This window comes from Falco naumanni, chromosome W (genome assembly GCF_017639655.2).
Source record: "Falco naumanni isolate bFalNau1 chromosome W, bFalNau1.pat, whole genome shotgun sequence".
In the NCBI taxonomy this organism is placed as follows: domain Eukaryota; kingdom Metazoa; phylum Chordata; class Aves; order Falconiformes; family Falconidae; genus Falco; species Falco naumanni.
In genome coordinates, this window is record NC_054079.1 from 24,545,489 (window position 1) to 24,565,641 (window position 20,153).

General features: G+C 38.5%; 1 protein-coding gene across 4 annotated transcripts in view; it reads left to right on the plus strand.

Annotated features, from left to right (window-relative positions):
• The window catches only part of LOC121080625 (ras GTPase-activating protein 1-like), a 93,124-nt gene that overhangs the window by 23,241 nt on the left and 49,730 nt on the right, over positions 1–20,153 (plus strand). For all 4 annotated transcript variants that reach the window (XR_005825447.1, XM_040578775.1, XM_040578774.1 and 1 more), the window contains exons 4-8: positions 869–939; positions 8,408–8,525; positions 9,541–9,572; positions 11,279–11,331; positions 12,037–12,187. Coding sequence is in view for 3 of the 4 variants with exons in the window: in XM_040578775.1 (XP_040434709.1) it covers positions 869–939; positions 8,408–8,525; positions 9,541–9,572; positions 11,279–11,331; positions 12,037–12,187 (425 nt within the window). In the remaining variant the exon portion in view is untranslated. The remainder of the gene's footprint in view (positions 1–868; positions 940–8,407; positions 8,526–9,540; positions 9,573–11,278; positions 11,332–12,036; positions 12,188–20,153) is intronic.

A 20,153-nucleotide genomic window follows, 5' to 3' on the forward strand; every position in this document is an offset into this window, starting at 1 on the left:
TAGTTCTCTATGAAAAAAGCATTGTAGAAAGTTTCCCCTAGTTCTAGAGCTGTCTCAGTGTATGGTGAAGTATAAGGAATATATAAACATGTTCTTACTGATAGAAAGTAATGATAAAAAATTGTTTTTTAATGAAAATCTGTAATGAGAAAGCTAGATATCGAGTACTGCAGTTATCTCCAAATGTAGTAATAACATGGTACGTAAACAGAGATAAACAAGAAAATGTGTGGTTCTTGGCTAGTAAAGAGCACCACTGTAATGTAGTTAGACTCTAGGGTTTTACACTGACTTAATAAAGTATTTCAAAATAATATTATGGTTTTGTAGCAAAGATTTCAAAATATGCATCCTGGAAAATAAACAAAGTTCCTGAAAGTTGGGCTTCTTTCAAGTAACTATCCTTAAGACAATATCAGTAATTAAAAAAAAACCCTAAACCAACAAAAAAAACAACCAACCAAGAAAACCCAACCCAGACAGCTCCCCAAAAAACCCTGCAGACTGCATGCCCCCCCCCCCCCAATGTTTCTGAATGTGAAACTTACATTCATTTCCACTAAGTGGAAGAAAGTTCTAAAGTTCTCTTTTATGGGATTTACATTACTGGTAATTTGATTTTTGGAGATAATATGACTGATAATGTTACAAGGCTAGAAACAATGTAAGAGCTTTTTCTAGATACCTTTAGGAATTAAACATTTGCAGCTCTTACTATTTTTGATCCTTTGAAAACTTAAAACTAGCAAAGGGATACAAAGGTTATTACTAGTCTTTTGCATTGGAATAGCATAATGTTGGGGAGAGGAAGCCTACACTAGAATGAAAGGGAAAATTAATATATTTGCACTCTTCTCTAAAATTGTAGCCTGTGGAGGATAGAAGGAGAGTTCGAGCAATTCTACCTTACACCAAAGTGCCAGAAACTGATGAAATAAGGTATGTTTTAGTAATAGGCAGAAGCAGTTGTGAAATTCTCGGAGTAGTCATAAATACTCATGATTTCAGTATATGTTCACTATGTAAATACTTTTCAATTGCATCTTAGACTTAACGCTCTGGGAGGTTAAAGGTATAATGTCTCTTTTTTTCTTGTCTGTCTCGTGTCTTGTCATCTCTCTCCTTGTCTTTTTTTCCTTCCCCCCCCCCCCCCCCCCCCGAGGAATAACACTTTTAATCTGGGTATACTGTTTGCATTAATTGTAAGGGGAGTTACATTTAATTGCTAGAACTATGAGACTTAGTTTAGAAATAGAACATTACTAATTTCAAATGCTTACCCACTTTGAGAAAAATGTTAAGTTTGTGCATGAAGGAATTCTGTGCAAAAATCTCATGTGAGGGTTTGAAATAAATTGGCTCCAAATTTGCCTGCAGAAGTAGCTAATAACAGATAAATAGTTCAAGCCAAACCAATCTTGACCGCTAGAAAGAGAATGTGAGAATTGACTCTGATAAAATTAAGAACAGTATTTTTAGTGTCTTCCTTGAAATAAGGAGAAAAAGGAGAGGCTGCCAAAAAAACGTTGCCTTTAATATTCTAGCACTTATTTTGTTGCCTGTGCCTAAAAAGTCTTGTCCTTAAAATAGAGCAAGAATGATTCCCTTTCCTTCTCCTTCTCTCCCCTTTTGGAAAGAGTCTGTATTGAACAAATGATACTTTAAAATGTTGAATCTTAATATTTTAAAAAGGTATTGAATTGCCTCTCTAGATGCCAGGTGCCCACTGAGCTGATCTGTCTCTCCCCCTCCTCAATTGGACAGGGAGAAGAAAATATGACAAAAGACTTGTGAGTCGAGGTAAGGACAGGGAGATCCCTCAGCAATTAGTCACAGGCAAAACAGACTTAGCTTGGGAAAATTAATTTCCTTTATTGCCAATTAACACCAGAGTAGGATAATGAGCAATAAGAACAAAACTAAAAACACCTTCCCCCCACCCCTCCCTTCTTCCTGGGCTCAACTTCACTCCCAAATTCTCTACTTCCTCCCACTGAGCGATACAGGGGAATGGGGACTGCTGTCAGTTCATCACATGTTGTCTCTGCTGCTTCTTCCTCCTCACACTCTTCCCCTGCTGCAGTGCGGGGTCCCACCCACGGGAGACAGTCATCCAGGAACTTCTCCAACATGAGTCCTTCCCATGGGCTGCAGTTCTTCACTAACTGCTCCAGCATGTGTCCTTTCCACGGGGTGCCGTCCTTCAGGAACAGACTGCTCCAGTGTGGGTCCCTTCCCGGAGTCCTAAGTCCTGCCAGCAAACCTGCTCTAGTGTGGGCTCTTCTCTCCACGGGTCCACAGTGCCTCCTTCAGCCTGTCACTGCCTCCTGCTCCATCCTCCACAGGCTGCAGGGGGGGGATATCTGCTCCTCCATGGGCTGCAGAGGGACAGCCTGCATCACCACGGTCTTCTCCATGGGCTGCAGGGGAATCTCTGCTCCAGTGCCTGCAGCACCTCCTCACCCTCATTCTTCACTGACCTTGGTGTCTGCAAAGTTGTTTCTCTCATATTCTCACTCTTTACTCTTTTCTGGCTGCTTTTGTGCAGATTTTTCCTCCCTTCTTAAATATGTTATCACAGGCGCTACCACCATCACTGGCTCAGGCACCCCTGAAGCTCCCCTGCTACCAAAACCACATAAACCCAGTAAACTCACTGTCATACTTGTTTATTTTTTCTGTGAACTGCTACTCATTTCCTTTCTAATGTTGATCTATCAAGAAAATCTATGGGATGGTCTTTACTCCATACTTCTCTTGCATTTTCACAATATATATTATGTGGAAAAGATGCAAAACCAACAGTCCTATAGCTAATAGAAGAATGTATACTAGTTGCTTGGAATTAATATTGCTTTCTTGATATGAGGTTCTTTTCAGATAAAAAAATAAAAAGGAAGATTTGGAAGAGGTTATTAGTGATTTTTAATGAGACCATCTTGTTTTCACAAGTTGATAGAAAATGCTGGTTGAATTGGGTTCTTGATAGGACTATTAGCCTAAGATTATGGAGAAAGGTATATGACAGCTTTATATCCTCATTGGGGTGGAAATTTATCCCAAGGTTGCATGGCCAGTCCATTCTGACCTCTTTAAAAAACACCGTGAGGATATTAATCTTTGAGAAGTCCTTCTTCTAAGCATACAAAAATGTGGTAAGACGGGAGGGAACTCCCTAATTGTGTATTGCAAGTACGGCTTCTTTCTATTCTTATGCATAGTAGGATCCATCAAGTCCAGTAAATGCCTAATTGCACCTACCAATTTAAGAGAAAAAAGTATTTCATTACTCTGCTATGGTAACAAGAGTTGCAGGAAATTATGCCTTTTCTCCCTTTTCTAGGATACAGCTGAAATGTAAAGTTCTGTGTGTCTGGCTATGCTTCTGAGATCTGTGTGATAAAATAGTTCTGTTCATAGCAATGCTGGGACAAAGTACTCTGTTTTAGGTCAAATTAATGTACTATAATCTTGTACTGCAATGTACTCTTGAAAATTTTATGTATTTCAGGGAATCTTGACTTAATTTTGATGTTATAATTAATATTTAGAAAGCTTGAAGTATTTCAGGGTTAATTCCAACCAGTCTTGCATGCAATAACTTACTGTGAACTTCTTTGTAATAGAACTGATGTAGAATGGCCTTGCTGTTTATTGTACATTGTTAAGATTTAGGTTCAGTAGTAGCTGAATTAATTCTAAGCATTTTCATTAGCCTTTTTTATTCTTGCTGTTTGCTTTGTGCTCAACTAATGCATTTTCTGTTACCCTCTGTCACAGATGAATTATTAAGAGAAGTCATCATTGTAGTGTTAACTAAAAGGGGTTTATTAATGATTAAATGATGATTAAATGGTAATTGATTGAACAAAAATCAAATGGTAAATAATGATTAAGCAGTAATTGGATGGTAATTAAGCAGTGATTTAACAATTATTTGACAATTATTTACATTATCATTAAATCATAATTTAGACTGATTAGACAATGATTTAGCAGTCAAACACTACTACTTACTACACTTGTAATAAGTTATAGCTGGATATATAAGTGTTGCTAGCATACAATATACTCTTAGGCCTAATGTAAAATGTTGCTTACTTCATTATAGATATCACATGCTGGGTAAGGGGTCTCTCAACCTTGAGGAGTAACCTTGAGAGGTGTCCCTTTTCAAGGGGGAGATCACCACTATGCAGCCTGCTGCCATACAGGAGAACTCAATGGGCTTGGGCAGGGAGCTACAGATATTTATAGCATAAAGTGATTGACTCCATAGTCACACCTGCTTTTGGCACATATGCAGTTGTAGCAGTTTTAGTTTTGTCTGGTCCCAGCTCAGGCTGGTACTGTTAGCTCCTGATAAGACATTGCTTAGACTCCTTGGTTCCTAAGAAGATATGGCCTAGCACAATTCTCAAGGTTTGCATGGCAGGACTGATTTCAGATTTCAGTCAGGCCTACTTGTCAGTAATGCTTGAACAAAAGTACTGTTCACTCAGAGTGGGTGCATCCATCACACCCTCTCAAACGAGAGACATTCTGTAGAAAATTGCAGTCTAATTCTGGATTGAACTAGTAGTTGATGAGCTTCAGTACCTCATAGCTATTGCCTGTATTCCTAATGCATCACCTGACTTGACTGAGAAGTCTCCCTGTGCTCCAGTGAAAGGTTTTCATATGACCTGATGTTGTGGTTTAACCCTGGACAGCAACTCAGCACCAACAGACACTGGAGCAGTAATTTGCCTGGATGGATTCATTTTGGCTGTTTTTTCTTTCTGTTCCTGTACTTGAGCCTCTAGTCTCCAGGCAGGTTCACGCTCCCGCTTCATCATGTCCTCCCCATGGTCACACAGGAAGAACCACAGGGTAGCATGTGGTGTGTACCACTAGTAACCCTCTCCCCTAAACACAAAAAGGCTGACTCTTAATAGCCAAGACATTGGTCAGTATGGGTGAGGAAGACCTATCCTTCTTTAATTGCTGGATCAATTGTTGGGACATTTTCTCCACAGCCAAGATGAAGGCCTATAGGGAGGAAGTGAGATTCTCTTTGAATTCTCAGAGTTGGCTGGCCAATCCATCCGCAGTTGGTGCTTCTGTGTCTCTCCAGCTGATTATTGCCAGGGTGTTGGCATATGATGTTGGAGCACTTTGTACAAACTTTTGTCAAATGGACCGTGTGCACCAGACTTCATCTGGGTCTTTGGATACCTAGTTGTCAACCAGGTTGCTATAGATCACCTTCACCACAGCTAGTTCCCTCAGATACTTGATACCTCCCTCAGTGGTGGTCTATTTGTTTTGGGAATTTGCAAGACCTTCCTTGAAGAGATACTTGTCCTTCACACTTGACAGGAGCTGTCTCCAAAGACCAAGGACTCCTGTCCCTTTTCCAATCCTTTTGTCAGTGGCCTTATCCCTAGCAAGGGATCCCAGCTGCTGAGTTTCCTTACACTCTAATTCCTGACTATTGGCTCCAGTATCCCAGCATCAGAGTAAGCAGCTGATAATTTGCTTACCTGGTTGATAGCTTCACATATCTCACAGCCCACTTAGGGATAGGGATTGGGTGGTTTCTGTATAATTTATGATTTCAATTCTGTTCTTGTGGCTGCCCTGCTGCAGAACAGGCTGCCTCTTCTGATTCTCTCTCCTGCTCCCTCTTAAGAGAAGCTTCTTCATCCTTTACTTGAGTTGACTTCTGCTTCCATTGTTTCCTTTTAATTATAAAAGTGACTGATATAGTTGAGGGCTGGGTCTCTGGTTTAGGCACAGTGTCTGTTGGTATGTTTTCAGATCCAGAGACCCTCTTTTCTATTCAGCACCCTCAAGGAGTACAGAGCAGTGTTCGGTAGGTGCAGGCGAGACCCCAGCACAGTGTGATAAGTTGTGCCTCTTTAGAATAGCCAGAGCATCTTTTTTCAAATGTTCTATCACTTCATCAGGATCTGGGAGTGAAGTCCCAGACCACTGGATGTGACAGCTTTTTTATATAGTTGCCCATATTCTCCCACATGCCTTGCCACCCATAACCACGCTGCTGTGGAGCCTTGGTGATATTCCTAAATAATTGGTTAACCTTGGAAAAAGCAGAAACAATATTCTCAAGAAGTACTAATAGAAGTATTTTGATTACCCAAGAATGTTAAAGATACTGAAGAGTTGTTATAACGAGTGAGAAAACATCATGGAAGGTGGTGAAGGTGCCATTCTGTATTTCTTCCACAAAATACCTCTTAGAGGAAGTGTAATTGTTAGTTGTCTCCATGAGATGGTTCTCAAAGTCCAGTAATGGCATCAGTACAGAGCCCAAATAGCAGTTTAAGCTCAAGGTAGTGTTTTAATAATAAATCTCACAGGCAAAACAGCACTAAGCGCTACAGAGCACAGCAAACTGCAAAAGCCAAAACCAGTCTTTAACATGTTCAACAAAAAAAGAGAGTATGGCACAGATCAGATAAACTAATGTTGAGGACAGAGAAATTGATATCATGACCAGCACCTGTTAACAGATATAATATTTATAACTTCCTTCTAATACACTCTGGTCATATCTGTTATTATCTCAAATCCTTAGAGTCCCTTGTTGGGTGCCAAAGAGGACTGTTGTGGTTTAACCCCAGCTGGCAGCTAAGCACCACACAGCTGCTCACTCACTCCCCCCCCCCCCTCCCGGTGGAATGGAGGAAAAATTGGAAGAATAAAAATGAGAGAGAAACTCATGGGTTGAGATAAAGACAATTTAATAATTAGAAAGAAATTATAAAAAAAAAAAAGGGGGAAAAAAACCCAAACCCAGCAACCAACAAAGAGAGGAAAATGAAACCCAAGAAAGACAAGTGATGCAAATGAAAACAATTGCTTACCACCAACTGACCAATGTCCAGCAACCTCCACCCTCAGTTTTATTGCTAAGCATGATGTCATATGGTATGGACTATCCCTTTGGCCGGTTTGGGTCAGCTGGGACAGCTATGTCCCCTTCCAACTTTTTGTGCACCTCCAATATACTTGCTGGCAGGGCAGTGTGAGGAGCCAAAAAGGCCTTGATGCTGTGTGAGCACTGTTCAGCAATAACTAAAACATCCCTCTGTTATCAATGCTGTTTTCAGCCCTATTCCAAAACATAGCCCCATGCAAACTACTATGAAGAAATTTAATTCTATCCCAGACAAGATGGGTATGCCTGAGTTTGGGATTACACTTAGGAATAATTTATATTAACCTTCTGGTAATGAAACTCCCTTGGACATCTTAATACTTTGTATTTATGTTCTTCCTGTAGCTAACTGCAAGTCTTTTTGAGGAACTATTCTGTATCTTCTTTTCAGCACTTTTTTTCATACACAAAGACCTAAATAGTAGATATTCCACAGGCTTTATGTTGTGATTTAACCCCAGCCCGCAACTAAGTACCATACAGCTGCTTGCTCCCTCTCGCTTGCTCCCTCACTCTCTCTTCCCCCCTCCCCCCCCAGATGGGGAAGAGAATCAGAAAAAGGTAAAACCTGTGGATTGAGATAAGAACAGTTTAATAATTGAAATAAAGTAAAAATAATAACAACAGTAATAATATTTGTAATGAAGAGGAGAGGGAAGAATAAAATCAAAGGGGAAAAACCCCACAAGTGATGCATAATACAGTTGCTCACCACCTGCTGACCAATGCCCAGCCAGTCTCTAAGCAGCAATTGGTAGCTCCTGGCCAAGTACCCCCCTGTTTATATACTGAATGTGACGTTCTATGGTATGGAATATCCCTTTGGCTAGTTTGGGTCAGCTCTCCTGGCTCTTCTCTCTCCAAGCTTCTTGTGCACCTCCTCACTGGCAGAGCATGGGAAACTTGAGAAGTTCTTGATTTAGGGTAAGCACTACTTGGCAACAACTAAAAGATCAGTGTGTTATCAGTGTTATTCTCATACTAAATCCAAAACACAGTACTGTACCAGCTACTGAGAAGAAAATTAACTCTATCCCAGTTGAAACCAGGACACTGTATTATACAAAGTTAGGTTTTGATAAAAGTATTATTTTCTTAGACTTTTAAGGGTATCTCTTGATTGTTTTTACTTGTTTAGTATTTGATCTCTCTTAATAAAAGAAGAATGTTACTCTCTTAATTATGATGATTTTTTTTTGTTTTATGTGTCCTTAGCACACTTATATATTAGATATCTATTATATTTGAAATGTAAATCAAAGAAGGATAAATATTCATCCATCATAGCTACTTAAACTGTGAAAAATGCATATGGTATGCTTAGGATACCCATAAATGTATCTTTAATGATCAGATTTCCTCAAATGTTTTGCTGAAACTCTACTCAAGAATTCATTGTGTTCATTAAACTTTGTATTATGATTATACTTCTAACATAAATTTTACTGTAACTCTCTTCAGTTTCCTTAAAAGAGATATGTTTATTGTTCATAATGAATTGGAAGATGGCTGGATGTGGGTTACAAACCTACGGACAGATGAACAAGGTCTTATTGTAGAAGACCTGGTAGAAGAAGTGGTAAGTAATTTTATATTCAAATCTTATGCAGAACTGACGTGATTATTTTTTATTATTATTTGTGTAAGTTGAAATGAAATAAACCTAACCTAGTGTCATTTAATTGCCTGACTTTATGTACTTTTCTAAACCTTCCTGCAGTAATTGAATCTGCCAGTTTTTAGTTTAACAAACCTTTTACTCTAATTCAGTATCCAAACAAAGTACTTATTCACATATTATCCAAAGAAGTTCATTTGCAAATGAATGATACTGTGAACTTATTAGGCAGATCCCTAAACTCACCAGTCCTGATAAAGAACTTGCTATATTCAGTTGCATTCTTTTTTTGTTTGTTATGAAACATTCATAAATGTATAGACTGAAATTTTGTACTACAATATGTCTTCTGTGGTTTTTTTTTTTGAAGGCCAACTGTGGGTTAAAACGTATATTGATGAGTTAGTTAAACCTAGAAGGGCTTATGAAAAGTCAGGAAGCTAACCAGGTGACCTAAAGATAATTGAATTACTTCAGGAGAAGAGATGATTTAATGAATAAAAACACCTACCCCACCCTCCCATGGGCTTTTTTTTAAAGAAGTTCACCATTGCTTTGGAGTCCTGATGATGTTTGCTTTGCAGTATATGTATTTTGCTATTAGTAGAGTTTGCTTCACCTGTTTCTCACATCTATATCAGGATGTGAATGGCTAAATTGAAGTGGTAGTGTTAGAGTATCTAACTGTAGATTTCTACATTAGTAGTTGAAGTTCAGGAAAGTTGAGGTTTAAGTTAAGAAGGACTTGAAGAGTGACAAACAACATTTTGAAGTAATGTGTTATGGCTGAATTTCCACTTAGTTAATAAAGTTGAAAACCCCTTTGCATGAACTGTGCAATAAGCTATCTAGTTCAAAAATGTCTTGGACTTTGTAGTGCTGTTTATTTCTACAGAAGGTCTTAACCTATGAAGTTTATTTTTCTAAACTCAAGCATACTATTGTCATACACTTAATATGTTAATTCTCCTACTAGGGAAGAGAAGAAGATCCACATGAAGGCAAAATGTAAGGATTTTTGTTTTGTTATTAAAAGTAAATCATAAAATAACTGTAAACATTAGCTATGAGATTGGGAGGGTGAACCAACTGTGTGTGTACTTTTTTTAATCTTAAGACTTTTCTTCTATACTAGCTGTTGAAGATACATAGGTAATTGATAGGAAATCTTGTATTAGTTATATGTAATTTTAATGGATTTTGCAGTGATAAAATCTTGGATGAGTCGGTGTGATCACTTTATCCAGAATATGTACAACGGAGGATGTGGTGTTTTCTGATTTGTGGGGCTTTTTTTTTTTTACTTCTAAAGCAAACTGTATGTGTAACCTTTTTTCAGGTCTGCTCAGCTCTAAATGCCTGAGAGGGAACAAAGCATCATTAGAGGAATGATAGTATGATAGTAGCACTTTCTCTATATTAGCCTCATGTGCTAACACACATCAGTAGTAAAGATGAGTAGCAAATGAAAGTTACATAAATTTTCTAGTAGCTGGATAGATTCATCTGTCCTCCATTTGCTTACTATAATTGCAGCTGCTGCTTCCTGTATTTATTGCCCAGTTGGCAGTCTCCAAAGGACTGGTGATTGAAGAAGGCATTTCTTGTGTGTGTGGGTTATGTTTTGTTTGTTTGTTTAATAGGGGAAAGAAAACCATTGGTGTGTGACTTCAGTTTACTGGTCCCCAATGTTTTGCTAGTCAGTTTGATATAGCAGCATAACAGTAGTAGGGATGCCTTCAAATACAAGAATTATTTTTGTTTTGTTTTGTAATACAAAGTAGTTTGTAGCAGATGCTTAGAGCTGTGACACTGTCAGTCCAGTTACTCATGCTGCTTAGAGGATTCCAGGGGAGGCAGGGATTTCTGCAAACACTCCAATAGCCAGAGATTATCCTGCAAAGGTCATATAAAAAGCAAGTTAGAACTAGAGCTCTTTTTTGATGCATAAAAGAGGCTTTCTTTTACACACTTAAACACACGTGCATGCACACACACACGTGCTCTGCAATGAAAGGCCATATTTCTAGCTTTCCTTTAAAGGACAGGATGAGCTCTTAAGATGTAGCATGTGCTGTGCCACATGTAAACTGAATTGCCATGCAATGTCAAGCTGTTTCCTATAATCATAGGTATCAAGTTGAGACTGGACAGATTGTTGTATTTTTTTAGGATGATGCGCTGATGCAGGACACTGGAAGATGTAAGATGTAATATTAAAGCAATTCATATTCAATAGTCTAACAAAGCTAGGCCTTATTTCCTCAGCTTCTAGAAAAATTCAATTTTAGTTATTCTGTACAGTATTTTCTGTACAGAAAGTAAAGTATATATAAAGTAACTTTCATTAATCTCTGAGCTTTGCATTTCACACTTCAAATAAATTGCTGAGACTTGACTTCAAATATGCCTGTCAAATTATCTAGCATTTAAACAAAGCCTTTTCATCTCTAAACACACTTGGATTTGAACATGTACTTCATGTTGGACACTTGTATTGAAATGAGTTTATTTATATAGCTGTAGATACCTATTTTTCATTCTGTTGGTAGAAAAACACAATCACTGAGTAACATAACAGTTGCTTATATAATCTATACGTACTAGATTTTTAAAATAAAGATTAATTCATAGGTGTCAGAGCTTTAGATGTTACATGAACTAAAAAAGAGAGCTGATAGTCTTGCTTTCTATTTTTTCTCTTCGTCTTTAAGATGGTTCCATGGGAAGATCTCCAAACAAGAGGCTTACAATTTGTTGATGACAGGTACTTGTATTTCAGATGGTAATACAGCGGTAGTGGAATGACACAAAATAATCCTGTTTATAACAGACTGCAGCAAAACCTGTATTTTCTGTATGAACATATGAGCATCAGACCTGTGGTTGCTACTGCATTGGAAAAAACCTCATGGCTGAGCACTGAGTATTTTTTTTTTATGTTCTCAAGTACAGTTAGTTTCATAATTCTAATTGAAATAGTTTTTTTTGTAATGTATATAAATAAAAAAATATCTTGGGATTTAAAGTACCGAGGAGAAAATACTGTTATGTACTTATGGGAGAATGTATTATAACCTTTTTTTAGTCTACTCATAGGGGAAATATTTTTAAAATGAAAACATCAAGATTTCTGACTCATACTGTCAAATAACATACCTTATATATGAGAACAAAAAATTTTAGTTTTTTTTTAAACATTGTCAAACCTCCCACGTGCACACGATATGCTCTTGTAAAGAGGTGGCAAAAGTGGGGATATGTTGTCAGCTACAGCGAAATGATTTTGCATTAACTTTGGCTTTATCCCATTTTGGTGAAGAATGGGGGATCACTGTTGGAACTTACATCAGACTTTCTCCTTTAAGCATGCAATTCTTGCTAATTTGTACAGGAAGAGCTTTGATAAGAGCCCATAAATGACACTAAGATGAGTAACAGTGAATAACACTGTATTATGATATCTTTTCAGTTGGTCAGGTGTGCAGTTTTCTTGTGAGGCCTTCAGATAATACACCTGGTGATTATTCACTTTATTTTCGGACCAGTGAAAATATTCAGCGTTTTAAAATATGTCCAACATCAAGCAATCAATTTATGATGGGAGGCAGATATTATAATAGGTAAGTTTTAATAGTTGTGTGTATTTTATACTTCTGTAAAGAATTTTTATAATGTATTGCTGATAACTTATTGATATGATAATAAGATTTCAGTATTAAGAATATACTAAGAGTTTTAACTAACTTGCTTAGTTGTAACTAACCACATTCTAAAAGCCTTCAAAAGCTTAAGTGTAACTTGTTTCTTTTGAAGTATTTTTCTCCTGTAAATTATTTTCTTCACCCTATAAATTGGATTATGACATGTAATTAGGAGAATGCTGTGTTGTCTTGGAAGCTACTATTTATAATAGGGAGTTTTATATATATGAGAGGGGAAAAATAAAATGTTAGTTTTGTCAGAGACATTCAGTAGGGATTTTAAAGTATAAATAATAGAAATGTGTATTGACAAGAAAGGGAAAAAATATTTTAATTGTTGAAAAAAGTAATTAAATTGATCTCCTTAAAACATGTGAATGATATTTTGGTCAGAAGTGCAGATCATTTAGAGTGGTGAAACTTAGGATGGGTTTGTTTTGTCATGGGTATAAAAATATGGTAATATGTACAAAAAGAAATGACGAGATAACCTTTCCCTTTCATTGGAGAAGCTATCAATATAGCTCCATCACTGAATCTGTGACAACTTTATGAATAAGATTAACAAGACTTCTCAGTAGTGAAAACTCAACTTTCTCTTTTGAGGCCATTGCCTGTCACAATCAGAAATTTTCCAGACTTGTTCACCTAGAACCAGAGCGTTCTTCATCCCAGTAGAGGATTTCTCTTACTTCCAGCTTGGCTTCTGAGTGGGTAGACATCCAGCAGCTAGTGTGTCTAAGAAAACGTCGAGGTCTCCTAACTAAGTTCAGTGGACTTCTTCATATGATTTCAAATAGACGATGGTTTGAGATTAAGCAATTGGAACCTTATTAACCTATGTATATCCCACACACAGGCTGCTTGAGTACCTTCTACATTAATCAGTCTGGCCTCCAGACATCCTCATTGAAAATCAAGCTAGCTGCAGTGTCAGCCTTTGATGAAGGTAAATCCTGTTTTGCCCATTCTCTAGTTACATGGCTTATTAGGAGGATGATAGGCTAAAAGCCCACACCCTAGGTGATGTCAAACTAATTAGCAAATTAGTGGAAGTCTTATTAATCTCAAATGGCTTTGCAACATTAGATAGTATATTCCAGAAGCTTCCTGCAATAAATTATTTAACAAATTAATTTCCCAGTGCTAGATTAACTTGAAGTGTATATATAAAATAAATTTACCTAGAGAAGATTCTTTCCTTGACATTGGATAGAAAACAAGATTAAAATATTAAGCATCACCAGGTTATGATAATATGCTTTTAGAGGTTTTTTTGAATATTTTGGTACCTAGGTTGCAAAGATCCTCCTCAGTGAAAGAGAACTGCTTGGCTTTGAAAGACTTCTAGTTTTAGTTGAATGTTTTGGGGAACTACTAATGTACTCCTAGGTTCAAATTCTGTCCAAGTTAGTATTTTCTGAAAGTTTATAATCTTGAAAGTTCAAACAGTATGTAATGCAAGATAATGATGCAAAATGAAGGTGGTAACTGCCCCAAATAATTTGCCATAAGATCTACTACAGAGGGCAATAAATAAGAAGCAGGAAAAAAGGATTAACTTTCTGTGGGCTTTTTAATTCTTGTACTGTTTTATTTGTTATGGACACTGGAAGAAGGAAGTCTTTAAATATATGAAGACTAAGGTGGATTGTTGTATGGAACAATCAGAAGTGGCTGAAAAGCATCAAATGGCATTGAATCCAGAACAGAAACATAGGAAATATGGATTTATGCAAGATAATGAAATTATTTATGAGCATTTCTTGAGGTGGAGAGAACATCTGTTTTTCTTTGTTATAACTTATCTAAAAACGTAGAGTTTGTCTTCATGGTGAAAATCTAGAGGTTGAAGAAGTGCTGTTTGTTTAAATGCATCTATTAAACAGTTTTAATTGATCTTTTTTATAATAAGCTATTTCTTTAAATGCCTGAAGATATCTACTTTAAATCTGATACTAGTATTAGACTGGAACTTTAAAAAAATCATCATTGGTAGTAGTGTTGTTTCTCTTAATATTCTTCTCTTGCTGTTTTAGTGACTGTAAGTGGGATTAAAAAAAAATGGATAAAATAAAGCCAATCTGTTCTTTTGTTTGCAGAGTATTGATTGCGGTTCTAGTAACATAAATTATAGACTAATATTTTCCATACAAAAGTAAGAGCCTGGAGAATAGTAAGGAAACCAACTCAAAAGTTGGCTATTGTTTTATTTCCCAGGTAATTTGAATATCCAGGCATGGGACTGGAAGGTCTGCAACCTATATAAGCAATGCTATGTCTCTGCCTATATTCCAAAAGCAAGCCAAAATTATTCTGGGTGATCATGGGGAAAAATTCCCGGGTACATCTTGAGAATCTAGTGTTCTGTGATGCATAGGAAGACTACTTTTTATACTAACCTTTTCTCTTGGCATGTTCTCCCACCATTCTGTATATAAATTGCTCAAAACTTCTGTTGATGAGTATAACTAACAGACTGTATTTACACTCTCTTCATATGGAGGTCTGCTTTCATTATTTCTTATTCTTACATAATCTCTACAGAACAGCCAATCTGTAGTCTTTTAGTTGTTTATTTGAAGGTCCTAATATATAGGAAATGTTAAATACATTTTGAGTGAATTATTTTTACTATATAATGAAATAGTATTTTCCAATGGACTTCAGCAAAGCATGTAACTTCTGTGATCTTTCTGTTTATTATATTGATAAGATGGTTGATTACTGGAGTAATATCTACTTCTTAATGTAAAAATTGGCAATGTCTGTTTGGGGTGGGGGGCAATTTTACTAACTGCGTATCATGAAATCTCAAACAGAAAATATATGCTTATTAGCCCGTGGCCACACCATCCTGAACATTCTCTATTTCATCTCATCTCAGAAGCTAAGCAGTATTGGGCCCAGTTAGTACTTGGATGGGAGACTGCTTGGGAATAATGAATCCAGGTGTTGTAGGCTTCTAGCAAAGGACCATGAAGATGATTAAGGGATTAGAGTATCTGTCATATGAGGACAGGTAGAGAGAGCTGGGAGCCTTCAGCTTTGAGAAGGTGGGGGATGGATCTTATCACTGTGTATAAATACCTGATGTGAGGGAGAAAAGAAGAAACAGACTCTTTTTAGTGGTGGCCAGTGACAGAAAAAAAGACGGTAGGCACAAATTGAAATACAGAAAATTCCATCTGAACAGAAACCAATTTTTTTGTGGTTTTGGGAGGTGTTTTACTGGTGTTTTTTCTCTCCTGTGAGGGTGATCAAACACTGGGAAAGGGTATCCAAAGAGGTTGTAGAATCTCCATCCTCAGAGATACTCAAAACATGACTGAACGAGGTCCTAAGCAAGCTGTTTTTCTTAACCTTTCTTTGAGATGGGGACTTGAACTAGATGATCTTGGAGGTCCCTTCCAACCTAAACTATTCTGTGAATAACTTCCATATTTTACAGGGGTTTTTTTTGTTCAATGTGGGTTTTTTGTGGTTTCGTGTGGGGGGTGGGTAGGGTTGGTTTCTTTGTTTTTGGGAGGTAGTGGTGGGAGGTGGGGTTGGGTGGTTGGTTGTTTAGAATAGTTCCAGTTGAAAGTGACAAACAATGGTCATCTAGTCATGGGCTCACCAAAAGTTAAAGAATATTACTAAAGGCATTGTCCACAGACCAGCATGGGGCATCAACCACCTCTCCAGGAAGCCTGTTCCAGTGTTTGACCACCCTCTTGGTAATTAAATTTTTCTTAATGTCAAGTCTAAACCTCTCCTGACGCAGCTTTGAACCATTCCCATGTGTCCTGTCACTGGATTCCAGGGAGAAGAGAACAGCACCTCCCTCTCCACTTCCCCTCCTCAGGAAGCTGTAGAGAGCAATAAATTCGCCCCTTAGCCTCCTTCTCTCCAAACTAGACAAGCCCAGAATCCTTAGCTGCTCCTCATAGGACATGCCTTCCAGCCCTTTCACCAGTTTGTTGCCGGCCTCTGGATGCATTCAAGTATCCTTTTTTAAATTGTGGGGCCCCAAAATGCACACAATACTCAAGGTGAGGCTGCACCATTGCTAAATACAGTGGGATAATCACCTCTTTTGACCAGCTGGTTATGCTGTGTTTGATACACCCCAGGATGCAGTTTGCCCTCTTGGCTGCCAGGGCACACTGCTGACTCCCATTGAGTCTCCTGTTAACCAGCACCCCCAGATCCCTTTCTGCAGGGCTGCTCTCTAGTGTCTCTTCTCCCAATTTATGCTTGTGTCTGGCATTACTCCATCTCAGGTGCAGAATCCAGCATTTGTTCTTGTTAAATTTCACACCTTTAACCATAGCCCAATGCTCCAATCTATCTATATCCCTCTGCAAGGCATCTTGTGCTTTCAGGGAGTCAACAGCACCTCCCATTTTGGTATCATCAGCAAACCTGCTCATGGTGCATTCAACTCCTGCATCCAGATCATCGATAAAAATATTGAACAGAACTGGCCCTAGAATTGAAACCTGAACACTGCTGGTCAATGGTCACCAGCCGGATGTAGCCCCATTCACTACAACCCTTTGAGCCCTGCCCTTCAGCCAGTTCTTCACCCAGTGCACCATGAACCTGCTCATTCCACAGTTGGACAGCTTGTCCAGAAGGATGCTGTGAGGGACAATATCAGAAGCCTTACTAAAATCCAGAAAAACTACATCCACTGCCTTCCCTTCATCCGCTGGGCAGGTGACCTTATTGTAGAAGGATATCAGAATGTTTAGACAGGAGTTTCCCTTTGTGAGCCTATGATGTCTGTGCCTGATGATTGTATTGTCCTTTAAATGCCTTTCAGCAGTACCCGGTATAATCTTCTCTATAATTTTTCCAGGAACTGAGGTTAGACTAACAGGTCTGTGTAGTACCCTGGGTCTTCCCTCACGGCATTCTTGTAAATTGGAATAACATTGGCTAGCTTCCAGTCAGCAGGGACTTCCCCAGACTCCCAAGGCGTTTGGAAGATTATTGAGAGGGGGCCTGCTGTAACATCCACTAGCTCCTTCAGTACTCTGGGATGAGTCCCATAAGACCCCATGGACTTGTGAACATTCAGCTGATACAGCTGGTCCCTTACAATTTCAGTGTCCACAAATGGAAAGGCACTGTTCCCACACTCATGGTCCTCTGGTTCAGGGGACCAGGCAGCCCAAGGTCTAGCAGTATTACTAAAGACTGAGGCAAAAAAAGCATTGAATGCCTCTGATTTTTCTTCGTTGCTATTAGTCAGATGACCATCTTCAACAGGTACCAGTCCAATGTTTTCTTTAGACCTTCTCTTGCTATTAACATACTTTAAAAAGCCTTACTTGTTGTCTGGCAAAACACTGGCAATTTTCAACTTTAGTTGATCTTTGGCCTTTTGTGTCTTCTCCCTGCGTATATGAACCATAGCATTGTAATTTTCCTGAGAAGCCTGACCTTGCTTCCAGAGATCATACAATTTCTTTTTCCTTTTGAGCTCCACAAGGAGTTCCTTGTTCAGACAAGCTGGTCTTCTGCCCTGCTTGCCTGACTTGCAGCACAATGGGATTGCCTGCTCCTGCGCTTTTAAAAGGTGGTTCTTAAAAACTGACCAGCTCTCATGAACCCCTAAGTCCTCAAAAGCAGATTAGCTCCCTGAATAGCTTGAAGTTTGCTCTCCTGAAATCCAGGACAGCAACTCTGCTGTCCTTTTTTCTCACTACACTGAAAGTTTTAAACTCAACCATTTTGGGATCACTGTGGTCAAGACGGCCACCTACCATCACATCTCCCACAACTCCTCTATTCACAAACATCTTTCCTAGTTGGCACACTGAGGACCTGTGTGTCGTGGTTTAACCCAACCAGGTTTAAGCTGCAACATGTTTTAAGCCGAAACCAGGACACTGTGACAAGAAGTTATCTTCCACAAACTTCAAGAATTTTCAAACCTGCTTGTCACAGCAGTATGGTATTCCCTGTTGATACCTGGGAAGTTGAAATCTCTCAGAAGGACAAGGGCTACCGATCCAGAGATTTCTCCTAATTGCCTATAGACTAACTCATCAGTGTTAACATCCTGACTGGGCGATCTGTAGTAGACGCCCGCTATGACAGCTGCTTTGTTTTCCATCCCCCTAATCCTCACCCAGAGGCTCTCAACCATTTCATTGCTTACTGTAAGGACTGTACAGTCACACCTCTCCCTTACATACAGTGCAACTCTCCCACCTCACCTGCCCTGCCTATCCCTCCTGAACAGCCTGTAGCCCTCCATCCCAGCTCTCCAATCATGGGACTCATTCCACCAAGTCTCACTAATACCAATGACATCAGAGCTCTGGGAGCTGACCAACGCTTCCAGTTTATCCTGTTTGTCTCTCACACTGCATGTGTTGGCACACAAGCATTTCAGATGTGCTCCTATGTCCTCGGTGCTCCCTGGAGCAGCATAAATGTTCCTATTAGCATTGCCACCCTCAGAAGATGCCATGCCAACCCTTGGCTGACCTACTGCAATCCTGTTGGTATCTCCTTCCCCCACTGATTCTAGTTTAAAGACCTCTGCATCTGTCCTGCCAGTTTACGATCAAAGAAGTATTTCCCCTGTCAAGACAGGTGGATCCCGTCAGGACCTAGCATACCTTGTGTCTCAAAGACTCTTCCGTAGTTATAAAAACCAAAGTTCTGGTGGAGGCACTGGTCCTGGAACCAGGTATTGATGTCTTGGGTTCACCTTTTTCTTCCAAAGCCTCTCCCCCTTAATGGGAGGATTGAAGAAAACACTACCTGTGCTTGCTTTTGGAATATAGGCAGAGACAGTATTGCTTATATAGGTTGTGGAACTTCCAGTCCCATGTCTGGATATACAAACTATCTGGGAAATAATATTTAAATGTAACATAGTGTTTACTAATGCTTCACTTCTGATTTTAGAAAGTGTGGTAGGATAGGCATACCTAACCTACCACATATCTCATGCTCCTTTCTCCTCCATCTGTTTTCTTTCTGAAATCTAATCTTCCTAAGAGAGAATTTTCCAAGAACTTGTAAAATTTAGCACAGGGTGGTGTACCTGGTGATTCCATGTCAATCCAGAAGATAAAAAAAATTGACCCAACAGTTACACACTGAAAAAGCTTTCAAGTTATCTTTGAGGGATGAGGTATTTTGAGACTAGAAGAAGATTGGTGTTGTTGGAAGCCTTTTTTAACTGATAGATTAATTCATATTTTGATAGGCTGAACAATATGGGCTTAACATGTTAATTCATTTTCTTTATAATTTAATGATTTATAGAGTAGTGTTCTGCTTTCTGGATTATTCATGATTTGAAATGTCAACAGTTACAATAACTCTTAATTCACCCATTAAGTATTAAAAGAATGTTACTGCTCATGATGATGAGATATTTTTAAAATTTTCCAAGTAGCTAGGATCTGGGCAGCCTAATAAGCCCTATGCTAAACATTTTACAATTACTAAAGTAACTTTAATGTAGTATTGAGATTCATCTTTATTTCTCTATATCAAACCAAATTTAACCATTTTGGGCTGCTTTAGTGGTAAGACAATTTACAATGACCACCTGAGTTGACTTTGTGTGGGGAAGAAGAGGGCTAAAGAAAAAAACCCCTTAATCACTCCATCAAGGCATAAAGTCCTACTCTCTATGGTACTCTTAACTCCAAAATGAGTTTTCAAATGAGAATAAACTCAGTTTATTCTTCGGCTCATTTTACAACATTGGAAGAAATCAGGCAGTTGCTTCTTATGTTGAGGGATGACTCCTGTTTTTTTAACCAAGGAAGGAGAGGAGACTTTGACAGTCAAAGTATTCTCAATTTGATGAAAGAGGAAAAAATTACATAAAGCTGCTTTATTATTGATTGCCCTTATAACAAGATGT